Source organism: Coturnix japonica, chromosome 14, assembly GCF_054131305.1.
Source record: "Coturnix japonica strain WE chromosome 14, WE-NBRP24, whole genome shotgun sequence".
Lineage (NCBI taxonomy): Eukaryota > Metazoa > Chordata > Aves > Galliformes > Phasianidae > Coturnix > Coturnix japonica.
In genome coordinates, this window is record NC_140676.1 from 498,618 (window position 1) to 526,199 (window position 27,582).

At 48.9% G+C, this 27,582-nt stretch overlaps 3 protein-coding genes across 11 annotated transcripts in view; 2 read left to right on the forward strand and 1 right to left on the reverse strand.

Annotated features, from left to right (window-relative positions):
- Nucleotides 1–1,008: 1,008 nt before the first annotated feature.
- GOLM2 (golgi membrane protein 2) lies at nt 1,009–18,603 on the forward strand. 7 transcript variants are annotated; one of them, XM_015873290.3, is made up of 10 exons: nt 1,009–1,515; nt 3,899–3,953; nt 4,508–4,610; nt 5,577–5,667; nt 6,493–6,640; nt 6,855–6,935; nt 7,268–7,366; nt 7,803–7,976; nt 13,248–13,415; nt 16,916–18,603. In XM_015873290.3, the coding sequence occupies exons 1-10, from the start codon at nt 1,189–1,191 to the stop codon at nt 16,987–16,989; spliced, it is 1,320 nt and encodes a 439-aa protein (XP_015728776.2). In that variant the 5' UTR covers nt 1,009–1,188; the 3' UTR covers nt 16,990–18,603. The 7 variants fall into 7 exon arrangements, with proteins under 7 accessions (XP_015728776.2, XP_015728777.2, XP_015728778.2 ...); XM_015873291.3 differs by having other exon boundaries at nt 6,496–6,640; XM_085515164.1 differs by lacking the exon at nt 1,009–1,515 and adding an exon at nt 3,496–3,575.
- A 2,141-nt stretch (nt 18,604–20,744) lies between these two features.
- Nucleotides 20,745–24,129, reverse strand: LOC146758425 (uncharacterized). The gene is made up of 4 exons (XM_085515058.1): nt 24,118–24,129; nt 23,161–23,273; nt 21,900–23,066; nt 20,745–21,409 (listed from the first exon to the last, which is right to left on the reverse strand). The coding sequence occupies exons 1-4, from the start codon at nt 24,127–24,129 to the stop codon at nt 21,118–21,120; spliced, it is 1,584 nt and encodes a 527-aa protein (XP_085371184.1). The 3' UTR covers nt 20,745–21,117.
- Nucleotides 22,287–27,582, forward strand: part of CTDSPL2 (CTD small phosphatase like 2) — a 32,701-nt gene continuing 27,405 nt past the window's right edge. For all 3 annotated transcript variants that reach the window (XM_015873289.3, XM_085515161.1, XM_085515162.1), the window contains exon 1: nt 22,287–22,421. The gene's annotated coding sequence lies outside the window, so the exon portion shown is untranslated. The remainder of the gene's footprint in view (nt 22,422–27,582) is intronic.

The window sequence follows — 27,582 nt, forward strand, 5'->3', positions numbered from 1 at the left end:
CACAGCACAGCACACAGCACACAGCACAGCACAGCGCAGCAGCGCTGATGCACAATTGCTGATGCACAATGACAGCGTGCAGGCAGTGCAGACATCACGCCTCCCTCCTTACCCTGCAGGTTTCACCCACTGCTCGTTAGTTTTGTGGGGTAAATAACCTCTGCTCCTCATCCCCTCCCCATCACTCGCTGCCCCCAGTGCCCCACGCAGCTCTGCTCCTCGTTGCCGTTCCTGTGCTCCCCCGCCGTCCCTTTGATGCCCCTCAGTTCATGACCTGCCGGCAGCTCCTGCTGAGTTCTGCAGCGCTCAGATCCACGCACTGACGGAACCTTCCCTTCGTTCTTCACTTCCATCCTGCCCCTTCATTCCAATTCCCGGGGTTGTGCTGCCCGGTTATTTGTGGTTTCCTTTTTTCCCTCCAACCACTTTGAAACCCACACTCCGCTCCCATCCCCGCAGCGCAGCTGAACGAGCCCCTGACTCCATTGCTGCCAGCGTCCATCAGCCCACGGGCAGGTTTCTCATCCCCGCCCGCAGCGCGGCGCCGTTACCGAACGAGCCGCCGTTACCGGACGAGCCGCCGTTACCGGACGAGCCGCCGTCCAGCAGCGCGGGGCGGACCGGGAGCGGAGCGGCAATAGCAGGAACGGAGCGCAGCGCCCCCTGCTGGACACACCGCGGAACTGCACGCGGGGCGGCGGCGATCCCGGAGCTGGAGCGGGGCGAACACGGGACACGAACCGCTGCCGAGTGCCGGTACCGGCCCGACCGAGCGACCCCGGAGCACGGGGCGAATCGGGAACCAGGAGCGCGCCCGGAGCGTTTATCCGAGCGTCCATCGCATTTACCGGAGCGTTTATCGCAGCGTTTATCGCAGCGTTTATCGCAGCGTTTATCGCAGCGCTCCGTTCACCCCGCACCGCTGCCCTTCCCCGAGTGTCCGCCAGGGGGCGCTGTAGGAGCGCGGCGCTCCCGCGACATTTGGCAGCGTTCCGCCTCGCGAGAGCCGGGCGGCGGAAGGGGCGGCGCTGTGCGGCCTGTGCTCCGTGTCCGCCCCGCCGCCGGCCCGGAGCTCCCGGCCCGGATCCCGCAGCTCTCAGCCCACATCCCGCAGCTCCATATCCCGCAGCCCCTCAGGCGCGGGCGGAGGCGGTGAGCGGGTGCAGCCCCCGCCCGGCGCTGTCCCCCATGGTGGGTTTCGTCGCTAACCGCCGTGGCGGCCGCCTGCCGTCGTTGCTGCTGGCCGCGCTGCTGCTCGTCATCGCCGTCCTCGCCTTCAACTGCTGGAACGCGGCGTCCCGCCAGGCCGTGCTCAGGGAGGAGCTGGCCGAGCTGCAGAGCCAGGCCAAGCGCACCGAGGTGGCCCGGGGGCGGCTGGAGAAACGCAACAACGACCTGCTGGGCCGGGTGGATTCGCACCGCAAACAGCTGGAGCAGAAGGAGGCGGATTACAGCCAGCTGAGCAGCCAGCTGCACGCCAGGGACGGGCAGGTGAAGCGCTGCGAGGACAGCAGGGTGAGCAGCTGCCTTAATGCGCGGTAACGAGGGGGCGGCATTGCCCTGTTTGGGTCCTTTGAGGTTGGGGTAAAAGCATTTCGAGGTGCGCAGTGATGGACAGCGGGGATCGGCTTTGGATATCAGGGCAGCCAACACCGTCCGTATTAAGAACAAGGTGAATTATAAACAGGTACCGCACATGGAGGGGAAGGTCGGGAAGTGTTGTGTGTGACTCTGAGTTGAGCTGAGTGAGAATAGTTGGACTTGAAGACTTGGTTGATGTGTGTTTCCTCAGGGCAGAGTCACAGCGATGCTCTGTTACACGCTGTTACTGCAGTGATTCCAGTCCTGCTATGAAACATGAGAGCTCTAACAAGTCTTCCCCATTAGTGCTTCCTGGGGTGCTGGGGGTGCTCGCAATGAACCTGCCTTTGCTTTGTAGCAGACTCCACTGAGAGCTGCAGTTCTGGTGGTTGTTGCTGCTCTCTGTGCTCCTCTCCCAGCCCTTTGCTCAGCCACGTATGTCCCAGTGCTGAGGGGAGCAGGATGTCTGCAGGTGCTCCCTGCCTGCTCAGCGATGCCCACATCAAGCCCAAAGCTTTGGCTCTATCCTCTGTGTGCATTGCGTGTCCCACTGTGCTGCTGTTTGCTCTTGTGGCAGATGAGCTGCAGTAATTGAGTGCTCTGGTGTCTTGTTTGAGGAAACAAAACAAGTAATAAGAGCAAAACATGTGCACACAACCCATTTCCACTCCAAGCTGCAGGAAGGCAGCAGCCCCTGCTGCTGGCACAGTGTGAGCTGGGAGGAGCCTGCAGGGCACTGAGGAGCATTGAGGCACAGCGGGGAAGTGCCACGTGTCTGCAGGGTGCAGTGAGGATCAGTCCCTGAAGGGCAGGGGAACACTTTGCTTTGGTACGTCTGGAGCTGGGGAACAAGTGATGGCGAATGGGGCTGGATCTGATCTGTGGGCTCACCACAACTGCTGCCCACATCTCACAGGGGTGTTGTGGCTGATCTTGGGAGGTGAATCTCTCACAAAGGAAGATCTAAGGAGGCTGAACAAACAAATAGGAGTCTCTTTGTAGCTGCAGTTTGGAAGAGAAGAGTCTGGAAGCAGAAATATGCTGAAATGAAACTGAATGTGCTGGGTTACCTCTGTGCTGGAGGTGAGGTGTGAGGGGCTGTGACAGAGCACACGCTGCTCACAACAGGCTGCCGGCCCTGGGGACCAGGCAGAGGATGGTCTGTGCCTGTCCTGGTGCTGGGGGTGATGCAGGGCTGTCACTTGGTCCCTCAGCGTTTCATACTTTGTATATCACCAGGAAACGTTTTCTCTTTGCTTTACACATCCCTTTGCAGTCAGCTCAGCAGGAAGATGGAGTGGCAGGAATTTGTGGTGGAGAGTTTCCAAACAGGAGCCACACAGTGCGTAGGGGCTCACACAGAATCAGGTTCCTGCCTGTGTCTGCTCTTGCAGCTCTCAGGAGTGCACCTTTTTCATTCCAGAGCTGTTGGTGGCTGTGCAATAAATCTTTGTCCCTTTGTTGGTGCTTACAAGTGCTGCTTGTGGGATGAACCTGCTTGGTGAACCCCCTTGGAAGCAGCTGCCTGTGCCCTTTGCTGCCAGAGCTCCTCGACAGCCTCACTTTGCAAAGCAGAGGATTCCTGTTACACTTCCCAGCTGCTTTGGAAAGGATCTGGGAAGCCATGAGGAACACAGGCTGTACTGATGGCTCTGGCTTCCAGGAGCACACAGACCTGGAAGGGCTGCGTTCGTGCCATGGTTTGCGGGGTGGCTGTTTTTGCATGTGGAGGTGGAACAGATGTATCATGAAATGTTTCTTCCCTTTCCATCCCTCGGATTAGGGTTGTTTGCTGTCAGCCGGGCAGTTTGGGCTGTAAATTGTGTCTGAAACCCCAAGTTGTCAGGATGAAGGACTGTGATAAAACCCATCCTATCTCCGAATCAAACTCCTGTGTGCAGAGGGAGGTTCCTCCCCACTGCTTCACAATCAGCTGTTTGATGGGGTGAGGAAGAAGCGAGCTGGCACCAGGGCTTCCTGTATTATCAATTCTGGTAGGTGAAGGTTTGAATACAGCCCAGTGTTTTGCAGGGTCTGTCTGTAGGTTTCTAGTGTTCTGGGGAAGAATTGCATTAGAGTGGAAGACAGGAAGAAGTTGGCAATTATTGCTGGTGGTTTATTTTTATGTACTTATGTTTTGACTTTGGAGATTCATTGTCCCCTTTGCAGCACTGGAATGCAGGGGGCTTAGGGGAGTCCTGGCTCAATCTGCCCTTATTCATGATGAAAAAGAACAAGTTAAAAAGCAGCCAAATGTTTACAGTCTGTACCCTCCCTGCTCTGCTGAAGATGGCAATGTAACGTTTCTGCCTTTCAGGTGAAGCTGCAGAACAACATCTCGTACCAGATGGCAGACATACATCGTCTGAAGGGTAAGGAATTTATGGCCATGCTGTACTTTGTCACTGCCCAGCTGCTGCAGTGTGTGCAATGGAAGCTCAGGCAGTGCTGGGTGTACTGCAGTGCTTGTTGGATGTCTGCTCTGCATCTCAGTGCAGGACTGGTGCCCACAGCCCTGGCTCTCCTGTCTGCAGCAATGCTCTGTTCTCACACTGCTTGCTTCCAAGATGCTGCAGTCGTTTTCATGACCAACTCAGGACAGCTGGACCAGCAGTGCTGGGGTCTAGTAGGGCTGCCCTTGCAGGCGTTGGAACCGTGCAGTGGTCAGAGGGAAGTCTGGGCCAGCTAATGCCATGTTTGTGTATTCCTGCAAGCAGCATGTTGGCATTTCTGCCTGTCTGCACAGTGCACAGTTGCTGTTAATATCTGATAATATATGTAGAAGAAATAACAAAACATGAGCAACTTTTAGACAGCAATAGTAGAAGTGCTGTGTCTGCTGCGTGTTGTAGCTGTTTTACAAGAAGTGTTGTATCTGTTTTACGTTCTGCTCTATGTTAATATTGACTTCTGCTCTTTGGTCCAGAACAACTGGCAGAATTACGCCAGGAGTTCATCCGCCAGGAAGATCAGCTTCATGAGTACAAGAAGAACAACACGTACCTTACGAGGAGGCTGGAGTACGACAGGTATGTGATAGAAGTCTTCCTTTGTTAGAAAACACTAATGAACTGTACGTGTTAATCCTCAAACTTGAGGGCAGCCATTTGATGATGCAACTTTAACTCACAGCATTAGAATCAAACATCTAGCCATTACTTTGATATCAAAGTGAGATGTAACCTATGCGAAGTCTGGCTGATTTGAATTGCTCAGTGCTTATAATGCTGACATCTTAGTTAACAAGTGTGTGGGAGGACTCAATGAACAGAGGTCTGTAAGCCACTGGAATAGTTAGTTGCAGTCTTCCTAACAGAGAAATGCATCAAACTGAAGTTAAAACACTGTGCACAATTGAGATTTCAAGTACGATAAAGAAGCAGGGAGGACTGGTACTGCTGAAGCCTAAGGAATAGGAGAGACTAACACTGAGAAGTGCTCAAAAAACTGTCGTGTGGAAAAGCAAATGTTCTCTGCCTGTGCTGCGCTGGGTGTCCGCAGGTTTGTGTGAGGTGGGAATTGTGTTGGATTGCGTGTGTCTCAGTGTGGCCTGTTAGAGAGACTGGGAGACTCAGCTGTGTCATTCATGGGTGTTATTTGGGTTGGTAACAGTAACCCATAGCTTCTGCATTGACAGCCGTGGGAGATATATTACTTTCCAAGTGGAATGAATACGTGCTGATGACACGTGAACTGGGAAGCTTGGATTTTCAGTTGCTCTCCAGGTTTTGGAGGAAATACATTCAAGGCACTTCTGTTATTTTACTTTGTGCTTTGTCCTTGTTTTTCCAGCTCCACTTTCTTTCTGTATTCAGTCCATTTCCACTCCACACACATCTTATTCATGGACGGAGGGTTTTGGACAGCCTGTTATGGTTGTATCTCAGGTTTTGCTTTTTATGCCACTTCATTTTTTGTCCCTATTATATTTATGGGAGAGCGGATATAACAAATCCAACAAACAAAATATGACTGATCATGTATTTCTAATTAAGTCTGCAGTGTGGGCAGCAGATCAAGGAAATGAGAATGCAACATGAAGAAAACATAAAGAAATTAATGGACCAGATTGTTCGGGAACAAAAGGTGATACAGAGTTATGTTTCTTTGAGGCAGAAGAACCCAAAGTCCTTTGGTTGCTGACTCGGCAGTTCAGATATATGGAGGGCTTGCACATTTCTCCTCTGAGCTTTGATTAATTGTGCTGGGGTGGATCTCAGTGTAAGACCATCTGCCTGTTTGCTCAGTCATTGAACTGAGCCTTGAAGATCAGGCTTAATTCTTCAGTCTGCTTTGAGGAGACTTCAGTCAGATCTTGAAGTCTAGAACTGTTTTTAAGTCTGTGACTTTAGGTGTAAAGTGGTGTCTTTAGCACTTTGTGATCTATTTAAGAGCTGAGTTGACCTTAACTCTTCCTACTGGGATAGTTTTCTCTGTGTATCCATATCCTTTTGTATAGTTGTGAATGGCACGAGATAGGTGCCCGCTAGAGGCAGAATGCTAACGAATGTAGAACCTACAAAAATAACTTTCCAAGGTTCTCTGCCTGTTCCATGTCAGTTCAAACTAATGTGTTGTGGAATGGTGATGGTTTTCTTGCCCTTCCTTTGCAATAGCTCACATGTTATTCCCAAGTTATGAATGGTTTGGCTATTGTACATATGCCACTGTAATTTCCATATAGCCATGCAGTGCTTTACGTTCTATTATGTGTCCAGGAGCACAGCTCCAACCTTTGGGACTGAAATTTGTACATAGAGAATATTTCTGCTGTTGTTTGCTTTGATGAACATCTGATTCGTAAATGTGAATTGGTGTGTCCATAGCAAATCTTTACTTTATGGTGGTCTCTTTTTGTTTGTTTAGTTTTCATGGATGTGCTTAATAATTGTTCTCATTAATTTATTCTAGCAGGCAACACAGAGAATTCAGTCCAGTAAAGATGCTGAAGTAAACCCCAACGGTGTTGACCAGGCAATATCTAAGACTGTTCCAGAGATGGAAGTTAAAAATGCAGAAAATAATGAGCTGCCTTCAGATCATGCTGTAGATGGCAAAGGTATTTTCCCATTATTTTCTGAGGATTGCTTGGACTGGCTTTGGGATCAGTGCTCCAAAGCAGTCCTTGGGACTTGGACAGAGCAATGTAAGGAGCCTTGCAGTTGGGTTAGCCACATGGATGATGGACTTTTCTTGTGGTCTTAGAGACCTCTACAAGAGGGAAACTGAGTCTTAATGATTAATAAGGTAGAACATGCTATTTTGTCTTACAGAGAAAGTCAAACCAGGAGGAGATGCAGGCATGCCTGAAATAGAAGACAATGACCCTGATAAGGCTGAAGATACTCCCACTGGTTAGGAGAAGTATTCTAATACTTTCACGTTCGGGTGTTTGATGTAGTTTGTATTCCATGTGAATGCTGTGCGTTTCATAACAAACACAACGTTTCAGAGTCTGTGTTAGCAGAGTTCAACTGAAATAGAACGTGAACATTTTTCTGTTTGTTATAGTTTAGAATCCTCAGAACTGAGTGCTCTGGTGCTTCCTGTAGTTCGATTTTTTTTGGCTGGAAGTTCTGTATCCTATTTTCATCCACCCAACAAAATGTTTACAGGATTGTCAGAGGGAGAGTTGTTGTTATATTGTTGGTTTTGCATTAAGGCTTGTCAATGCATTTTGTTCTAGCTATAAAGAAGCCACGTATTTCAGCTCCCAGAAGCGATAATAACCAGCCTGTTGTAAACCTTCCATCTGAACAGCCCCACGCTCCAAATGTGGAACCAGGTAAGATTCTGACTAGCAGATGATGTGCCAACCTTTTGTACCAAACTTCCCAATTAATACCTGCTATTTTATCAGGGGAGCTTGGTGCAGGGGGCCGCCGTCTCTTCATTTGGTACTGTTACAAAGAAAAGAAAACATGATTTCTGCTGGATACAGGATTGGATGTATTGGATGTGTATTGCAACCAATAATTTTGAGGCCTTTTGGTCAACTTCAGCCCAATTTGACAACTGGAATTTTCACAGAGAAACACTTTAAGATTTCTCCACTGGACGGGAGAGTGAATAGAAATCAGTAATCCTCTGTATGGGCACTGGTTGGGGTTGCAGCACATCATCACGAGTTGATTCTTTATTAAAATGTGATTATTTTTCTGGTAGCTTTAAATCCTTTGTTTGGAACCATGTGAGCACTGAACACACTCCTTTTTCTGTAGGTTTGCACAGTGACAATGAAGGAAATGCTGATGTTGTGAAAGAAATACCCCCAAATTCTGTTCAGCGCTTAAATTTTGGTGAGAATATGGAAAGTCAGAATGAAAACAAACTTGAAGCAGAACACATAAAACTTCAAAAAAGCAGAGATGACAACTTGCAAAAGATGAAGCAAAGTAAGTTGGTCAATGTCAAATCCGTCCGTCTGGTCGGAGAACTGCTTTGTTTTCTGTCTGTTATAATGCTGCTTATTTGGAAAATAGGAGCCATTACAGCAGGTGACCTTCTGGAGGATAAGCCTGAAAGGAAATGTAGAGTTATTGTGTCTTTAAAGCCAAACAAGCAAGAAAAGCCACACCTGGATGTGTCATCTCTCATATGTAGTCAGCACGTGAAACACTTGATTAGAAACACTTGCATATAGGCTGAGTTAAGACTTTTGGTCAGTGTGTGATAGTGTGACTTATATTCACATTGTGTCGCTTGACTTATGTACAAGTTTGGGACACTCATCAGAACTCAGCCCTTATACCGGGGGGCTTGATGTTGTAGTGTGTGTGTGTTGGCCCAAGTGTGCCCTCCCAGAACCCTTCTCTGTAGTGATGCTGCCCAAGAAAGAAGTGTTCGGACAAAAGCAAAGCATCCGTTTGCTTTCTGTGCGTGATGGTAGTAATGCTGATAAAGCTTAGTGGGTGAACAGCAGGTAAGAGTTTGCAAATATGCCCGCAGTTGTCTTTGCACTGTTGATTCTGAAATGCAGCTCCACCTTGCAGGTAATGCTGTAATGTTTGGGCTATGTGTTGTACTGTGTGCTCCTGTATGTAGTATGGGGTGGACAGACTAGGCATATCTTCACCTATTGCTTTCAAAAGCTCATTCCAGTTGTTTAGCATTTGGATGACAAAGGGATGCTTGAAGGAACATCAGACAGCGCTGAAACATTTCTTCTCAGTTTTTGCCTATGATGTGGATTTTTCAGTTACATGCTTATTAAAAACTCAACTTTGAATTAGTTTGTGCTCAGAGGTGAGGTAGCTTTCCCTTGGGCTTTGTTTTCTGTGGTCAAAATCTGTACTCTGAGATGGCAAAGCATTATATTTGAACTACCAACCCTCTTCTGAGTCCGAGAAGCAGTAAGGAAGGTTTCTGGAGCCTTCTGCCAGGAAACGCTGTTAGTTCTGAGGGCTGGATAAGCAGCAGTGGTTTTGTTGAACCAGAATCATGAACTGGTTTCAGCGATCAGTGAAAAGCTTTCTGGGAGCACAGGTTGTGCTTGGAATTATGAAGCTATGAAGGCATTTCTTATCACTTGGGGGTTGGTGCAGGAAGTTTGCTGTGTTAAAGCTGTGGCAGTTTCTTTCTGTGGTCCAGACTTGTCTGGCATTTCTATAACGTGGAGAATTAGCAGGAAAATTCTTAGCTTCCAGCAGTCCTTGAACAGTGCTTGAAGCACGTGAGCAGTAAGTTGAAAATAATGCTTACAGGAATAAATGGAGTATTTGGGGGGGCTGTTGTGACATGGAGGTTCAGTTGTAATAGGGCCTGTGAGCTTGCAGTCAGGTTTGCCAGCTGGTAGATGTTGGGGTATAGTGACACAGAGGTGTACAGGTGTGGGGGAATTCAGTGTGTGCTCTCCTTCCCCCCCATGGGTTCAGATGCTGCAGCCCATGGGTGGCACAAAACCTTATCCAGGAGGTTTGAGAAGCTGCCTGGGGTAGTTTCTGAGCCTTTAACAGCTTTGAGAAACACGCTCATGTGCTGCAAGAAGATATTTCTAACAAGTGAAAGGAAGGAGGATTTGAGGAGCTCCAGAAAAACGGCAGCCCAGTGTTGGTATCCGGAGTGAAAAATGAACACGTTCTCAGTCAGTTTGAACAAAGTAAAGGGCTTAACGTGGACTTTTTGAGAACAAATTGTGTCAGTGATAAATGTACATTCAGAAGAGCAAAAGCAGGATGGGACTTTGTTGCAGATGAACTAATGGAGACCTGGTCAGGAATGAAGTGCTATTTTATGAGTACATCACTTTAAGAAAAGAGCACACCAGACATTGGTGTCGGTCTGAAAAGAAACCAAACAACCACCTGCGAGGTTCACATGCGTGTGTCTCTCCTTGGCAGTGCTGCTGTGTGGTGTTGGCCGATAAACTGGATGTATGAGATGTGCTTTCAGCAGCGTGAAAGTCTGTAAAACATGAAAGTAGTCTGCAATTAATAATGGAAGGTGAGGAGCACAGAATAGAGTAACAGAGAAGGCAAGCAGTTAGTAGAAAATGAGACAACAGTCACTAAAATGTTGGAAATCAGGTTTTTCTACTAAAGCGTGTCAACAAGAATGTCAGGTAGGAGACAAAGAGAATGTTCTCTGCTGTCCCAGTGCTTGTGGGGCATCCTGTGCCTCTAAGTGACTGTTTAGAAAGGTGAAGGCAGAAGGAATTGGGTGGGGATTAAAGTGTGAAGAGGGAGAGAGATCTACAGAGGGCAGAATGGAATGGTGGGGAACAGGCGTCTATTGGGGCTTCTGCAAAGAGTTGATAACGAGGGCTGGCTCCAGTTACTTTAATACCACTCGTGGATCTTCCTGGTGAAGTGGGGCTATTGAGATAATACAGTAAGTTACATTAACTCAGTGCAGTGTAACTCACAATGGACATGCAGTTTGCTCAGTTTTTCCACTTCACATTTCCTAAGGTGTCCAAGGCTGTTTGGTTTATCACATGAGCTTGTTGAAGAAGCAGCATTGTGTGAGTGGTTACAGCAGACCTGACACTGACACAGCCTGATGGTTCAGTTCTTGACTTTTGGAAATGGATGGGCTGTCTGCCCTGGGAGCAGGTGAACTGCATGGGGGGCAGGAGCAGTGATGGGAAAGGCCCCACTGAACGCTGTGTGTACCTGAGAGTCAGTGAGCACTGATCAGCCTTTGCACTTCATCTTCCCTCTCCCTTCCATGTGATATCCTGCATCATGATGATGCAGCAAGGGAGAGGATTTCTTTCTGTCACATCTAGAAACCTGTGTTGGTTATCTCTGTAAGATTTGTTTCCTAATTGATCAGCAGTGGCCATTTTGGAGGGTCTGCTGGTGCTAAATTAGCCCTGGCCTAGAGGAGCAGCTCCAGCATGCATCTCTGTGCAGAGGACTGCCCGGCAGGGTTTGGTTTCTGAGCACTGCCCATCTTGTCTCATCCCATGAGCTGATGCACAGGTAACCTCTTGTTGGTTGGGGTGTCTGTCACATCTGCCCAGCTTCAGAATTGTGGAGCTTCCAAAACATGCTTTCTTTGTTTCATTTAATTAGCACAAATTTAAAAAGGATTTTGAAATGAACTTTGGTGTTAGGTATGGAAGTGCCAACATTGCAGCTGTGTGGTTTCAAAAGAGCAGCAGGCACACTGTGCCATTGCCTGGTGCCTGGGGGTGGGAAGCAGAGCTGCAGTGTGTGCTGCTGTGTGAAGCTGTCCTGTAATGGGCCTTACTGGGAGCATCAGGAGCTGCTCCGAGGGCTGTGTAAGGGTCCAGGTTAGCGATACCCAACTGTTACCTGAATTCCTTTTGTCAAAAATTCCCTATGGCTTTTAGCATCCATTGCATCCTTATGGGACCCCCCCATTGCTGTCACATGCCTCTCCTGCTTTGTGACAACATACCACTCTCTCAAGCAGCCCCTGTAATCCCTGTGTTACAGACACCAGCTCGTGCCTGCAGTGAGCTGAGTAGCAGCCCATGACATTGCCATGTGCTCCTGGCACAGATTCCAGGCGGTGCTGCTGCCCATGTCTGGTTCAGAGTGCAGCTGGTGCCTTGCTGCCTCCTGTTGTGCTGGCCCAGCTCTCAGTGCCCCAGGAGCAGCTCGTGTCAGAGCTGATGCTCTGCTGGTGTTGGGCAGGGAGTCACCTGCTGCCTCCATCCCTCACACCTGGCTCTGCACACGCAGCTGGTGGAGCACTGGGTTCCCTGAGGCCTTCCTGATGTTTTAACCTTTCCTTCTGTCAGCTTACACTTGTCGTAGCATTTCTGCACATCCACAGCCCTGTTTTTTCTGCAAGTTAAGCACATTGAGTTTTTCTCATACCTAATTTTATATTTAACGTGTGCAAATGGCACCGTGCTGTTTGTATAAGGCACTGTCCAAAAATAACAACGTTCACAAGGGTTTCTGAATTACAGAGCTGAATAGAGAACGAACAACATGTCAGACCTGACATACACACAGATATCGGTTCCTGTTTGATGAACGTGACTGAGCACTGCTTTCTGTACGTGAGGGGCACAGCCGTCATCCTTGTGCTTTTCAAGCACCGTTACTGCTTCTGCTCTGAATTTTATATCCTGCCACAAACCAGTTCTCACTGTTTGAAGAGGAAAAGTTCATTTTCACATCTATCCATTGTGACCCAACCACTTCTTTAATAACCACTTCTTTAATCCTAACATTGAAATTGTATCTTCAGTTTTACTTCAGCGTTTGATTGTTTCAAACATGAGTCACTTAACATCTGCTTTGGCAGACCTTTGTCTTGGTTTGTTTCCAGTCTGTAATGATTGTATTGCACTTTGATCCCGTTCTCCCTTTATGCAGTTGCCAGACCTGTGCCCTTGGTTAGTGTTGCTGTCTTTAAGCCGTGGACAAGCAGACTGAATTCTGTGGACTCGACTGTTTCTCCTTTGTACCCCACAACACACCAGCTCTGCACTTGGTGTTACACCGTGAATCTTTCACCATGTGCTTGTCTGTGGCTGTTTCATAGTTGGAACTAAATATTCTTCCAGTTTGTTGTTGGAGCCGTTGATGTGTGGCACAGTTCTGAATTCTTTGAGTTCTGAATTCTTTGCTGCCAGACAAAAATACTGCAGGTGAAACATCTTGAAATGTAAAGCTCAGCAGAAGCCCTGAATGTTACCCAGATTAATTAGGAGGTTTGGAAACCATCGGTGTGGAGCACAAGGCAGATGTTGGTGAGGTTGGAACCCTTGGCAGTGTGGCACACAAGCTGTAAACTTCCTTTCCACGAACAAAGTCAGCAATGTTCTACTCCATTTCTTTGGAGGTTCAGGAAAATGTCTGGGTACAACAACCTTCACTCTGTGCTCTTCAACATTTTATAAAACTGGAGCACATCTCTACAGTGCCGTGCTCCTGGATGACCAGCAGTGAAGCTCATTGTCTGGGTGTTTCCCTCTGCTCTTTCCTACAAAGTGAAGCCCACAGAGGGCAGATCTCCCAAACCCCAATTCAGAGCCATTAAGGACATCCCTTTCTCCATGGAGGTGTTCCTAAGCAGCACTGTTGTTCCTCCTGCCCATGCACTCTCCCTTCTACTCCCCTTCTCCTCCAGTCAAAACTGCTACAGAAACCTGATTATCCTAACCTGCAGGCTGCTTTCATTTAGAATCTTCCTGTTTCTTTCCTCTCTGCTTCTGACTTAATCCTTTGCCTACTTCGCAGGCCGATTCTTTGATGAGAATGAATCCCCTGTTGATCCGCAGCAGGGTTCTAAACTGGCAGATTATAATGGGGATGATGGTAACGTGGGTGAGTACGAGGCAGACAAACAGGCTGAGCTGGCTTACAATGAGGAAGAGGATGGTGATGGTGGAGAAGAAGACGTCCAAGGTGAGCTTGGGCCTTATCTCCATCCCATGTAATCAAAATCCACATCGAGTTTTCTTGTTGAATTTGTGTAAAGCCTCATTACTTTTGGCTGATCTACAATTTATAATGTGGAATAAATCAGCTTAAGGCAATGTTTGAAATTCAGGCTTGCTTTCCATTTGAAAGCGACGTTACAGCAGTTCTCAGAACATTCCCATTGCTTATTCCAATCATGCAGTTTCTGCTCGGAAAATCAAGATGCTTCAAATTTTAGACAGTTTTCTCAATGCAGACGTGGTGTGTAGCTGGTTGGAGATGCCGTCCTTGGCATTACACTTCTCTGCTTAAAACTGCCTCGGTAGGTTTGGACTCCTGCTAATTTGGTCACACCTGCCCTGAGGCGGCACACAACGAAACCCCAGATGGCAATTTGAAGTGTAATATTTGTGCATTGTACACAGATTCAACAGACTTCTGGTTGTCCCTGTTAACCAAACTTCAGTGCTCGCCTGGTGCCAGCCTAACACCCGGCCCTGCATGTTTCCCACCCCTCTGCATGCGTCTCACTGCGCCACCTCTCCATTGTCTGCCGTGCATCTGCCTCATTGTCTGCCATCCTCCGTGTAGTTGTTTGGTGATGTCTTGTGAAGGGTTTGCATGTCCAGAGGTTGGAAATGTCTGCTTAAACGTTTGTAGTATTTCCAATTAAGGAGGTGATGCAAAATGAAGGGGGAGTGCAGAGGGTGGGAGGGCTGTAACTCTGCAAGTTCTGTGTGCACCCTGATTTGGATCCTTGTAATGCAGGTTTAACTGATAGGTTGTCAATCATTTCATTGGTATCCAAACATACGAATAGGAGTAGGAAAAGCTGATAACGAGCTGCTGGTTTCTGTTAGCATGTGCTGCTGTGTGCAGCGTGTTTAGTGGCTGTGCTGGTAGTTTGAAACACGTGAACAAGCACAAGAACAGTGTGGATCAGAGCCCTGGACAATTAGTTTGCTTACTGATGAAAACAAAACCCGCTGCTGCTCCAGGTGACGTTTCCTGTTCTGTTACACATTCATTCAAAGCTGTAGCAGGGGACTTCAGTTGCTCTGGATTACAAATGTCCATTCCTCTGGGTGTTACTACAAAGCTCTGAATGGCTTGCTAAAGCCAGCTTCCAAATGAATGTAAGTAGTCCATGTGGCCTCTTCTACTGACGTGCACTGCACTGTGGAAGTAGGAACCTGGTTTCTCATAGTCGTGGTTTTGTAGAGCAAAGGAAAGCACGTTGTGATGTGCTGCACTCTGCAAATGCAAGCAGTTGTGTGGATTGAGTTTAGTTTAGTTGTTCTTTAGTTCAGTTCTCCCTCGTGCAGTGGGTGATGCCTGGCTGCTCACTGCATCACTTCCTTAGCTGGACTTCAGAGGAGGGTTCTTGATAAGAGTGAGTCCAGTGCTGCCCTGTGCCACTCGTGCCTCTCAGATCAGTGCTGTGGTGGCTTCAGCTTTGCTCCTCTTCTGACCAATCTCTTTACATCTGTGCAGACGTAAGAGATTTTGTGCCATGTAGTGAAGATGGAAGGGTGACCTCGGGAAGGCTCTTGCTGCAGAACGGTCCAAGCAGCACATTACAACCTCTGGCTTCATTTTCCAAACCATTTGTTGCCCTGTCTCCTGTTAACTTGTTGACTTGTTCTGTGTGCAGACTGGAACTGCCAGAAGCAGCATTTGAGGAGCGTCTGCTGTAGCTTTTGTACTTAATTTACTTGCAGGGGAAGGGAAGGTGGAATTGTGGGATTCTGGAGGGAGAGTTGTTAAAATGGCTTAGAGGTTAAAAAAAGAAAAACCCACTGAATTTCTGCCTCAAAACTATTAGGAAAACATCACGTGGGTTTGCATTAAGCCAGAACACAGCATCTGGTATGTGTAAACAAAGCACTTCGCTTAAATGCTTTTGTTACCACTGAAACTGTGTGGGCCTTACACTGAAATAGAAGGGAAATGGACAGCTTGGGAGATGTGCTCCAAACATCAGCATCCAATCCGGTGATTCTTCTTTCAGTTCACGTGTTTGAAATGCAAAGTGAAACATACATTGTTGGCTTCCACACCAGTAAATGTTGTTTTGTGGTGACAGATCACACGAATCAAGTGATACCCACGTGCTTTCTTATTAGTAATTTCTACTCAGCAGCATGTGTCATGTAGGTAAACAAGCCTTTGGAGCTGCAGGCTGCCAGCGGGTGCCTGCCTCACCTGCAGGCTGCTAAATAAACCTGTGAATGTTTTAGAGCTTCAGACAGGTTATCATCATGCATAGCCTTGGTGAGCTGGTGGAGGGACAGCTGATGGCACTCACCTGAACTCTGCTTTCTGTGCCTGTGAACTGCTGTCCTTCCCATGAGTATAAGGGGACACCGTGAGCTTTGGAATGCAGCAAAAGCTCATCAGTTAAAGCACAGTGGACTTTCAGGACTTCTTTTCTTGTGGGACCACGCAGGAGCCATCTCAATTATGGCAGCTGGAATAACATGCCTCAGTAGTTCTTGCAAGGGATGTTTTAAAATATATTTCCCTTGATTTTATTTGTTCTTTGTGCCCTGCAGTAAACGAGTACAGTGAGGACGAGTAAGTTTTGAGTGTTTGTTTTTATGCTTTTTCATGAGGCTCAAAGTCCCAGGAATAGAAGTGAAGAAGTAGGAGAGAGGCAGGGAGAGGACGAGCAGGATGGAACGCCTTCACTCTAACTGCATGTGTTACAGTAGGGGTTTAGATTGGTGGGCTGTTTGTTTATCACTAGTAGATGGTTGTGTTTCAGCTGTGAAGAGTACAGGTGAAGAATGCATTGCTAATTCCTAGCAAAGCTAAGAGAGAATACAGATTCCCTTTGATAAGAAGTGTGGAAGGGTTGAGCACTGCTTTTTTTGCCTTTAAGAGTCCTTCAAGTTTTACACTCAAGTCTAAGATGTAGGACAGCAGTCTGTAACAGTACTGGTAGCAAAGGCAAATTCAGAGTGTCATTTCTCAAACCTCAGATGTAAGGTACTTACTCTTGTGCAGTTTATTTGGAGACCTGGAGGAAGGTCATAGGGACTTCTGTGCCAGCCCTGCGTGGTTCCCAACCTCCGGTAGAACTGCCAACCTGTAACCTGTGCTGATGTAACCTTCCAAAGTTACAGACTTGGTAGTTGGCTTTTAGTGGGACAGTTTCAAACCTGTAGCAGAACACTCCATTTACAGCAGTTCTGCAATGTGTCAAGTCAGCAGATGTCTGTATTGCAGTTGGAACAAAGCTGGCGATGCTCAGTAATGTGAAGTCACAGTTTGTCAGAGGGGATGAATCTCCAGGTGCTGACAGTGGACCTGGCCTGGCAGGGCCTTGTGCTGCCCTGTGTTCCCTGAGGACTTCATTCCCCGAGCCAGACAAGGCCCTGTCGGTGTGGATGGATGTGTTAGCATCATGTTCATGGGAAAGCTTGCTTACATTTGTTTTCATTACCATCACATGAGAGTTGGTCTGAATATTTCAATTGCAGATGATGAAGAAAGAGATCTACAGAATGACCTCGTTGATTACAGCAAGCCGCGCTTTGGTGACGGTGTCCTTTAAGGCTTGAATTAAATGGGAAATGTAGATGGAGCTCAACTGAAGAACTTGAAGTGCTGCAAAACTGAACCATTTTTACTTCACCGTTTCATACTTCAAAACAAACTGATGATTACAAACACGTATCCTCGACGGTAGGGAAGTGACAGGAGGGGCCAGTTCTGTACATATGTACATAGTTGTACTATTGCAAATTGTATGAAAACGACACTTTTGTTGTTACGTTGAGCCAAGTACTTAGACTGTACCTTATCTGTAAGAATCTTTGCATTAAAACCAATATTATAAATAGGGGCTGAATTGGTTCTGCAAATTAGGAAACTTTGTAAACTGGAGAACTTGTACAGTTTGTATCTCATGTAACAAAAGCTCTGTGGAAACAATGTACAGCCACAGGACTCCTTTTCTACAGGAATACCCGTGTGAGCAGAAATACTCCGCTTTCTTCACCAGAGCTGTTTGCTGTTCCTTGCAGGTGAGCTGTCCTTTGAGAATGAAACCTGGATGTTAATAAATGCTCCTTCTTCTATGTAGGTGAGGAAAGCTATGACGGGGGAGTAGACCTTAGAAGCGAGCACCATTTTGCTGCTCATGAGCAGAGCTCAGAGCTGGAGATCAGTGGCAGCAGAGTTTCAGTAATTCGATACTTGCTGAAAAAGTTGTGTAACTAACAGCTTATCTTAAAAGGTAACATAAATAATTCAGCACCGCTTGTAGGGAATCGTTGTGTTAAAGAAGAGCGAGTTTCATTGTGGGGATGGGGAGGGGAAGAAGGCTGCATCAGCTCTGCAGGAACCTGCATGGAAGGAACAGCCCCTGCACTCCTCAATACCGTGTATGCGGAGTTTTACTGTTCCAAGAGACTCCATCCCGTGTCGCAGTCACTCCAGTTAATTTACAGCGTAATCCTTTGTACAGATCTCTCCAAACATCCTCCACTTCCACCTTTTGCTTTTCCACCTGGGACCAGTCTGTAAGTCAGACACTTTTTGTATGACGCATTCAGCACCTTCTGAATTCTACAGAAACGATTCAGTTGATTTGCAGTAGTGGAAGATGAGGTTACGAACCCACCCTGCTTCTCCAAAAGGGCTACTGTGAAATGACAGGACCTTAGATGTGAGTGATTGAACTCTCTGTACTCGGCTTCCAATCTGAAATAAGTCTTGTTTGATGCCCATTCAATGGACCTTTCACATTTCAAAAGCTGCGTGATTTTTTTGGCTACGTTATTTTTGCTACAGCCATAATCTGCTCACGAGTCTTAAATGTACAAGAAATAAAAAATCAAACTGTGGTGATGCATTCCAGCCGCTTGGTTTTTCTCTTTTGTGGCGGTGGTGTTTAAGGCTCGAGCTCTTCCTTTCATACATCTGAGAGGCAGATGGGGGGGAACAGCCCTTGGCAAAACACTGAGCCTGCTCTGAATTAGCTCCTATACAGTAAGAACAAACCTGTGCTGGGATTCGAAGAATGGCGGCCATCAGTAAATACCATATTTCAGCACTGCAATTTTTTTGGTCTTAAAATGTAATTTCAGCCTGAATTAGGTGTTAACTTGATTCTTCTAATGAAAGCAACATATATGGGTTCTAATAAATTAAGTTGTTTAAAGTTTGTGAGGCCTTTGGCTCTTCTGTTTCCTTCTGCAGCCGTATCAAAGTGATCATGGCTCCTGAAAATCAGATCAAGGTGGGCCTTCACAGGAGCTGGAGCAGTGTGATGTATCAGCAGTGGTTACACCTGCTCTATAAAAGCCAACTCATGGGGCAGTGAGATGAGAACCTTCCTACAAGCCATACAAACTTATTTTCATATCAGGACAATTACACGCTTAGAAATGTCTAAGCAACAAGTGAGCTTCAAGTGCAGCCCTTGTGTAGTTGGTGTAGCCTGGACAGCAACAGTTGAGCTACTGTAACAGATACACAAGAATAACTTGGCAACACTGTACCTACAGTGAAATCCTCCTGGACTCCCTCTGGTGTTGTGTTGTACCAAAGCTTCTCTGTCCAGCTGCCTGCACGTTGCTTCTGCACCGCGTTCCCATCCTTGAAGCCTGTGGGACTGTTGTTCAGACAGGTTACTGTGGAGGTGTACAGGGATAAGTGTACGACCACACTGCCCCTGGTGACTGCCCACAGACACACTGAGGTCAGTAACCTGTTATTATGGACAGCACGCTGTGTGCATGAATTGTAGGCTTGCTTTACCCAGAGTTTTGGGGCAGCCCGTTCAGAAGCACGGTTTGGTGCTCTGTGTCCCTTTAAGGAACGTGCTGCAGGTCTCTGGGTGCTCTGCATCGTGTAGTGACCCAATGTTTGAAGAGTTTTATTTCTGAGGGGAATTGTTTGTCAAACAAATTCCACTCGAGTGAAAGAAAGAATGAAGTTCCTTCAGTCAAAGGCTCAGTCAGAGGAACTACACACCACTGACCTGCAATGTGCACACCCACACCTGGTGTCTGTGTGGTGCATTGCTCAGTACCATTTAGCACCACCAGTATCAGCTGGTGAGTAGCAATGTGAACAACGGAGCTATCGGGGCTTCATTTTTTACATCTCATTTTGAAATCCCGAGGCCATTGATCTGAGCTGGTTCCGGTTTCCATGGAAGCAGCAGCACACAAAATGCTGCCACATTTCAGAGCGCGGCTCCAACATCTGCTTCCCCCAAAGCATCCGCCGAGCTGCAAACAGCCCTTTGTGCATGTGCTGGGGCTGCTCTACCAGCAACACGAGAGCACTTTTTGCCCACACAGCAGTGCACTGACAGAGTCGTATCCTGACAAGCAGCAAATGGGACCAACAAACCTTGTCCTGTCCTCTCATAGACTCCCATTTCTCTTTCACACATACTCCCAAGTGCTTCACTTTACCCTGCAGTTTTGCAGTGCTGAGTGCTCAGCATTGTCACTGTTAAGGTAGTGCTGGAGGTGAGCACTGTGCACCATCAGGGCTGAGCTCCCAGCTGTGCGGGTGGGAACAGGACTGTATCTGAAACTTCACTAGGAAGCATTAGTCAGTTCAGCTGTTCTACCTTTGGTACACTCTGATTTGAGCAGCTTCTCCCTTTCCCCCCACTTGTTTAGGTTCACAAAGACTAACAGCTGTACCCACCGCAGCCCTGCGAACACACACAAACCAAGTGATGTTTATGCACTGAGAGATGGGTTTCCTACTGACTGGAGATCTAAGGGAAAAATCAAAAGCTTTATTCAAATGCAATGAGAAAAATCTATCGTCTTTCCCCAGGCTACATCTGAACAACCTGTATTAACCTGTGAGAACTGGTGCCCAACTATTTCATCCCTTCTTAAAGACATCCCATAATTTAAAGGTGTGAGACATTCACATTTTGCAGAGGGTGCTGTGTTTGGAGGATGAAGAGCCTCTGCCTCCAATTCCTCACCATCTCCCCCCACATTTCCCATTGGAGGACATACAGGAATGTATGAGCACCTGCTGAACGTGTGCACCTACCTGGGAGCTCCCCATACAAGGGAAGCTCCTGCTTCCCCCTCTCCATCTCCAAAGCCCAGGGCAGTAATGGATGGATTTCCAGCAGGCAGCTTTTCCCAAAGCTTCCTCTGAGCTCAGGGTGTCTTAAAGCAGAGCTGCTGCTGAGCACGACTTCCTTCCAAAGCAGGAAAGCCAAAGCCGGGGGTTCTACCTGGCAACACAGAAGTGCCAGCGCTGCAGAGCATCCTGCTTCACTTATTAATCAGACTGAAGAGACAAGGTGGAAACAGACACTAATTAACCAATGAGTTGCTTTTTTATTCAAGGTTCCGAGTTTACACTTTCATACAGACAAAATCATCAACAGTGAAGAACACAAAGCCCACAGAACAAAAGAGCTCTTGTAAAGCAAGCACTTTGCAATGCAAGATTACATGTTTTCAGCGATTCGCAGCACGATCCGCCTGGAAAACACACCGGGTTGGCTGGGCTGCACACAGGTTGTCATGCACTTCTGCTTCACTTTAATTGTATCTGCAGCAGACTCTGCACAAGCAATCAGATCCTGAAAACTGCTGTACGAGGCTGAAGCAAAGCAAACCCCTGGGGTGCACTCTGCTGTACGAGCTGCCCGAGGCCAATACGGAAACAGGAAGAGGAGCCAGCTCTATTATCTGCCACGTTCTGGTGCAGCTACAAAAGCTGGCACCCCCGCGCTCTGCACACACAGCCACTGAGTGCCCACTGCAGCCTCCGGTGGATATGCCTGAACAAACACGTGTGTGTACTTGTGGTGTGTGGAGAACTCACCGCCACCCTCAGCTGCACTCCAAGTAGAGTGAGACCGAGTGCTCCCAGTGCCTTGTATCACTGTGCAGAGACAGCGCGGTGATACAGCTCTGCAACAGCTACAACCCTCTGGCTGCCTCCAGCACCGAGCACACCGTGCTTCCAATGCAACCCTGGTTTAAAGACAAGGTGTGGGCACATACATGTATCAACTGGATTACACTGGGATTTTCAGACACACACAGTCAGGGCTATGATATGTGTGCAACAACTTCATGCCAACACAGAAATGACAACGCTCCCAGTCCCTCCAACTAAATCTGCTTCCTCGAGAAACTCAGGTAAAATCAGTTCTATGACGTCTCCTAAGAAAGTGGAAGTTCTGTGATATAATGTACCTCATACAGTACCTCATACAGTACCTTATAGCAATACCTCATACAGAACCTCATACAATACCTCATACAGTACCTCCCAGCGGTAGCTCCCGGCAGCCCCTCCCATCGGTACCTCACAGACCGCCCCTCCCCTCCGCCCGTTCCCTCCCCGGTTCCCCCTCCCCCCAGGTCTCCCTCCATTCCGCTCCGCTCCGCACCTCTCTCCCTTCCCTCCTCCCTCATCCTCCTGCCGCCATCCCGCCCCTTCCCGCTCAGCTCATCTCACCTCAGGGCGCTGTGTTGCCGCCGCTCGGCTCCAGAGGCGGTCACCGCCGCCGCCGCATCCGCCTCCTCCTCCACCTCCTCCCGCTCCTGGCGAGGCCCCTCAGCCCCGCGGCGCTCCGTGCCGCCGCCGCAGCCGCTCCCGGCCGGGGGAAGTGGAGGAGGAGGAGCTGGAGGCGTCGTCCCGTCCCGTCCCTGGGCCCCGCCGCCTCGGGGCGCCGCTCCCCGCGCGAGGCCCCGCTCCCTCCTTCCCGTCCTGCCCCGCCGCCGCCGTGCCCGTGCCCCCCTCCCCCGGCCGGGCTGCGCCTGCGCGGCGGCCCCTCTCCCCATCCGGGTCCCTCCGTGCGGTGTAGCAGGTCGGTAGGCGGGAAATGGCGACTGGCTGCTGAGCGGCCGCGGAGCGCCGAGCCCCGGCGGCGGTGTAAACACAGCGCCGCCCGCACGGCCCGGCCCGGCCCGGCCCGCACCGCCCGCCCGCCGGGGACTCGGCCACCGGGGCCCGGCCGCCCGGCACCGCGCACCGCAGGTGAGTGACGCCGTGAGGGGTCCCAGCCCGGGATCAGGTGGGCGGCGCGGGGCGGCCGCTCCGGAGCGCGCGGCGGAGCCTCGTCCGGGCCCTGCGGGAGGGGACGGCGCGTCCCGCGGCGCTGCGCGATCGTCCCGGCCCGGCCACGGAGCGGGCTCAGCCCTCGGCTCGTGCCGTGCGGAGCGGGCCGTGCCGCTGTCACCCCGCGCCGCCTCCCCGCCCCGGGCCGAGGCCTGCGGGGCGACCCGGGCCCTGCGTGCGGGGGGCGGCGGGCAGGACGCGACCCGGCCGGGCCGGCTCCGGGGGCCGTTGCGGTTCCCGCTCCGCTCGGGCCGTGCCCGCCGCCGGGAGCCTGTTGCTGCGCGGAGCCGGGCTCCGGCGTGGGGACGGCGGGGGAACAGCGGGGTTCCTTCCTCCCGCGGGGGACGGCGGCTCGGTCCCGGCTCGGTCCCGGCTCGGGGGCGGCGCGGTGCTCGGTGTGACCGCCCGCCGCATCGCTGCTCCGCTCCCGCTGCTCGCTGTGATGGTGCAGCACGTGAGGGCCGGTTCGGCGCTGTTCGGGTGGGTTCTGCCCCGACGTTGTGCTTTGCGGTGCTGGCTGCGGCTCCTGAGCCGATCCCGAGCTGCTGCTTCTGGTCGCGTCCCCTTCAGTCCTCCGGCTGGTTGTGCTGCGCTTCTGTAAGTGATTTTGAGGTGCTGTGTGTTGACTTCGCCTTTCTTGAGAAGTTTCCACGGTTACGGTACGACGAGCCCTCGAAGGGGACCTTTAGGAGTCACCGTTTGCGCTCTCGCCTTGGGAGAGTTGCGGCCTCTTTTGTCGTTTCTCCGTCGGTAAAATGGGGATAATAATACCTCGGAGAGTTGTTACAAGAAGTAGTTAATGTTTGTAGAGGGCTTAAAAGACCTAAGTGTTATTAATTAAGCCCCATGACACATTAAGGTAAGAGTTAGTGAATCAGGTTTACACATGGATGAACTGAGGCAGGAAGAGATTATGATGTAGCCGGAGTAACGTATTGGATCTGTGACAATAACAGAAAACAAGTCGTAACTGCTTCATGCTGTAGGCACAAGCGAGCAGTTCCATACAAGAGCTACTTCCAAAACCATCTCCCCTCCCTCCGCTGCCCCCAGCTGCCCCAAACCAAAGCTCTTCTGCCTTCCCTTTGCCTGTGGGACTTCCAGGTGAATGGGTGGCTCCAAGGACACTTGTGGCTTCCCCACTTAAAAGCAATTCAACGGTTTTCATAACAAGATGTATGTTCTAGGCTGCAAGCCAAATCCAGACTCGAATTCCATAAAACATTCTCCACTTTTCCCCTGAAAACATGATGTGGAACTTAGTTAAGACTTGATCGTGTTCCAGTCAGCAGAGCATGCACTGAAGCTGACATTCCTGTTTCATCTGAAAAGCTCCTTCGTGAAGGAGAAGCCCTGTTGTCGTCCTGTTGTCATCCTGTTGTTGTCCTGTTGTCATTCTGTTCATGTTAGGGAGCTCACTGTTTGCTGAAGATGTGAACATTCCGCTTATGTTGGACCTGTACGTGTGTCTTCATCATTTGAAGGTGAATTTCCAGCTTCAGGCTTCCACTCCAGGCGCTGATTCCCAGCACACCGACGTGACTGTGCTGCGGGCTGAGCCGTGTTACGTGATACAAAATGTCCTGAGCTCTGAAGGGGAGCTGCTCCATCTCACCAGCTTCTCCATGGCGTATTGGCATCCACTTTCTTTGATCACTTGTAGTGTTGCCAAAGTTGACACTGACAAAAACACTATTATGCAGAAAACTGAGAATCTCTTTTTCCTCTTCTGACAGTTTTCAATGCAAATATCTCGCTCCTGTGTAAGAAACCTTTCCATAGGTGTAAGTGGAGCAGTAACTTGGAGTACTTGCACACTTTTACTAATACTGAAAGTCGAGCTGTTTTGGCAGGAGCTCCCAAGAAAAGGCAGAGCAGCGTGTATGTATCAGGCAGGGCTGGAGTTTGGCAGACATGTAAAATGAATGTGCATTTCTAGACATCTGTACGCTCTGACAGCAGCTTCAGACTTCTTGCCCGCTGGAAAGGATACCTGGAGGTTCCAGAGCATCTTCAGGATGTCTTTAATCTCACAAGTCAAAACATTAAGGCTATGAAACTGGAGATGCCCTTTCCAGTTGAAGAGTTTGTGGCCCCTCACTGTTCAGCCGCTGTCGAGCTCTTACCTACACACGTGGTTTGAGTTTTTGGGGAGCCAGTTCCTAGCAAACAGCCTTTGGATGTGGCTGATACCAGCACAGAGTAGCTGGGGTCGGAGGCTGTGCCCTCCCTGCCCAGCTGTGTCTCCGTTGCCCACTGCAGGGGAGTGTTCCTCTAAACAAGTGCTGTGATTCAGAGCTGTGAGCACATTGAGCACATCAGATGTGAGGATTCTTACTCCTGTGAGCCCACAGAGTAAAGAGCCAAGTCAGAATGAAATTCTTTCCTTAGCAGTTTGTGTTCCCACTACAGCACTGGCACCGATCCCTTGTACATTTTAAGTGGAAGGTTGTTTTTCTTCTATTGTACGTGAAGAGTTCATTTGGTGTTTATACATCCCAGACAAGTCTTCAGAAAGTGCAAATCCGTGCCATAAGCACGTTGTTGGTGAATCAAATAGAGAACGGCTTGGTGTTGTCAGGGGGCAGAGTGCTGGGATTGAATGGTGCTCCCTGATCCTGGAGGGGAGCATTGAGCTGTGTGGGTTGGCTCACCAAGAGGAATTGTCCTGCTGGGAGCAGGGCAGCGTTTAGTGCCCGGGGTGTTTGCTGGTGAGCAGTGCCAGGTGCAGCGCATCACTTCTGCCTGCTCCCAGGAGAACCCACACGCAGATGCTTGACATCAAGCCAGCATAACATGTTGTTTGCACGTCGCGTTGCCGAGATAGCGGTTATTTATTAGTTTAGAAAAATAAATATTTTACATTCATAGATGACATATTCAATAACACTTGAAAAATTAAGCATGAAATCATCCCCATCTGAAGCAATCACAGGCTGGATAGTGGTTTCCCAGTTGGCAGTCTTAACTTTTGGTAAATAGATTACTTCCTAATCAGATCAGATTCAATAATTACTTTGATTAAAGTCCTCTTAACTGTGGAAAAGAAGTTGTTTCATCTCACCTCATGATCCAGGGAGAGCAGTGAGCAGGATGATGGTACAGGAGAGCAGTGAGCTGAGTAGCAGGAAGCCTGAAGTGTGTTCCCACCTGACCAGAAGGATGCAGCTCCCTATGGGCAAAGTTTGATGAGTGTTCAGCCCCGTCCATTGGATTCATGTGCATCTGGGTGAAAGTAACCCCACAGCCGCTGTCTGGAAGGCACCTTCATTCCATCTGCTTTAATGAGCGCTCTGCCCACAACATGGGGTGGATGCTCAGGTTGCTTGTAAGAGACAGAAAGAGAAGTTATCCCAAATGGTCCAAACTCCTGAATTGAGGTGTTTTTTGTTAGGTGAGCAGTCGAGGTAGAGGGCATGAAGCACTTTGTCGTTTTGAATATAAAATATTGTAGCAGTGTAACTTCAAGATAAGGATTATGATGAAATGAGGCTTAACTGAAAGGAGCTGTTAACTTCAGAGTATCGAGAAAGGAAGCTGTGTGCTTACCTACAGTAGTACAAGGCTAAAATAAATATCCTCCCATTCACTGCTGATACACAAGGTGTATGGAGAAAAGTTACACAACTAAAACATTTGGATTGGAATTTACCTACATATGCAAATACGTACACCTATATATACAAACATGCAGCACAGCACGTGTGTCATTATCAGCAGAGGAAGGCGAGGAAAGCGATACTGTAGGGCATGTGAGCATGACTGAAGCCTCCCGTGAAAGAAAAGGAGCCCGCCTTGATTTAGGCTGTGTTTAAGGATGGCTAATTGAAGTTAGTAAATTAGCAGGAGCTCGGATCAAATCAGAGCCGTTCTGTGCAATTTGGCTTTAGCTGTGCTGATTCAGTGGAAGTCATAACTCAGTTTACTTTAGGCCATTCTAAAATATGATTGCTTTCATTCACCCTGCATTTTAGGCGGTGCTAATTAGAGGAAGGCAGGTAATTCAGTCTCAGGATTAGGCTGTACCACAAGGGCTGCGCTGGCACAGCGGTAGCCGCCTTGTTAGTGGTAAAACCCTGCACAAAGGGGTTCCGTGTGCCAGCACAAGTTGCGCTCACACTCACGAGGAGGCGTGTTGCTTTAGCTGTGTTTGATTACAGAAAATCATCATCTCCTCCTCGCTTTTCCATTCCTGCCGGCCAGAACAGCCCTGGTTGGACTCATGGCAGGGCGCACTGGGCAGGTATCCTTGTTCTGGCCAGGGCTTTGCGGGTACCCGTGTCTGCAGAGCACCAAATGGCAGCATCTGTACATCCCTATGTCTCACTGCATGTGGTGGGATCCTGCCTCACCCCAGCAGTTTCCTCCAGGCTTGCTCTTCTCTAGTTTACCTCTCAGAGCCAGTGTGTTGTATTTGCTGATTCAGGAAGGAGTGGGCTGACGAGGTAGCAGGGCTGGTGTGTGGGTTTGCCTTTGTGCTCTCTGTTTTCCAATGCCCTGCTCACACTGGCAACGTCCCTTTTCACCCTTTGCTGACACCTTCTCTCGTTCTGTGCCTGCTGAATCTCCCTGGGGTACAGGAGCTGCCCTGGCTGTGGTTGAACACCTTTGGGCTGCATTGGGTCATATGGTGCTGCTGCATCTGCTGCCTGTGCTGCATGGTGAGGAGGTGAGTGGATCACGAGGGTGTTAGTAGTTACATGGGCAGCAGTGAGGCTGTGTGCTTTTGCCAATGCGAGGTACAGCAGGGCCTGCAGCATTAAGGTTTGCTTTCTGAGAAAGAAAGGAGGTAATTTGTACATAGCAGAAATACATGTGTGAGTGTTGACAGTTCTTACAGGCCTTGTGTAAACTGGATTTAAATAGTCCGTGTTTGGTTGAATTGTGTGGCTCAGTTTATTTGACACCTTCTTAAACTCAAGACCAAGCAGTTGTAACTAAATCAATTTAAAGATGACTGGGAAGTCTCCTTTGTTTTGCTATCAAAATGTGAATTTGGAAGAAACTTTTGGAGAGCTGAAGGTATCAGAAGTGATGCTCCTGGACAGCAGTAATGACTGTATTTAGAGCTCCTTAGTTG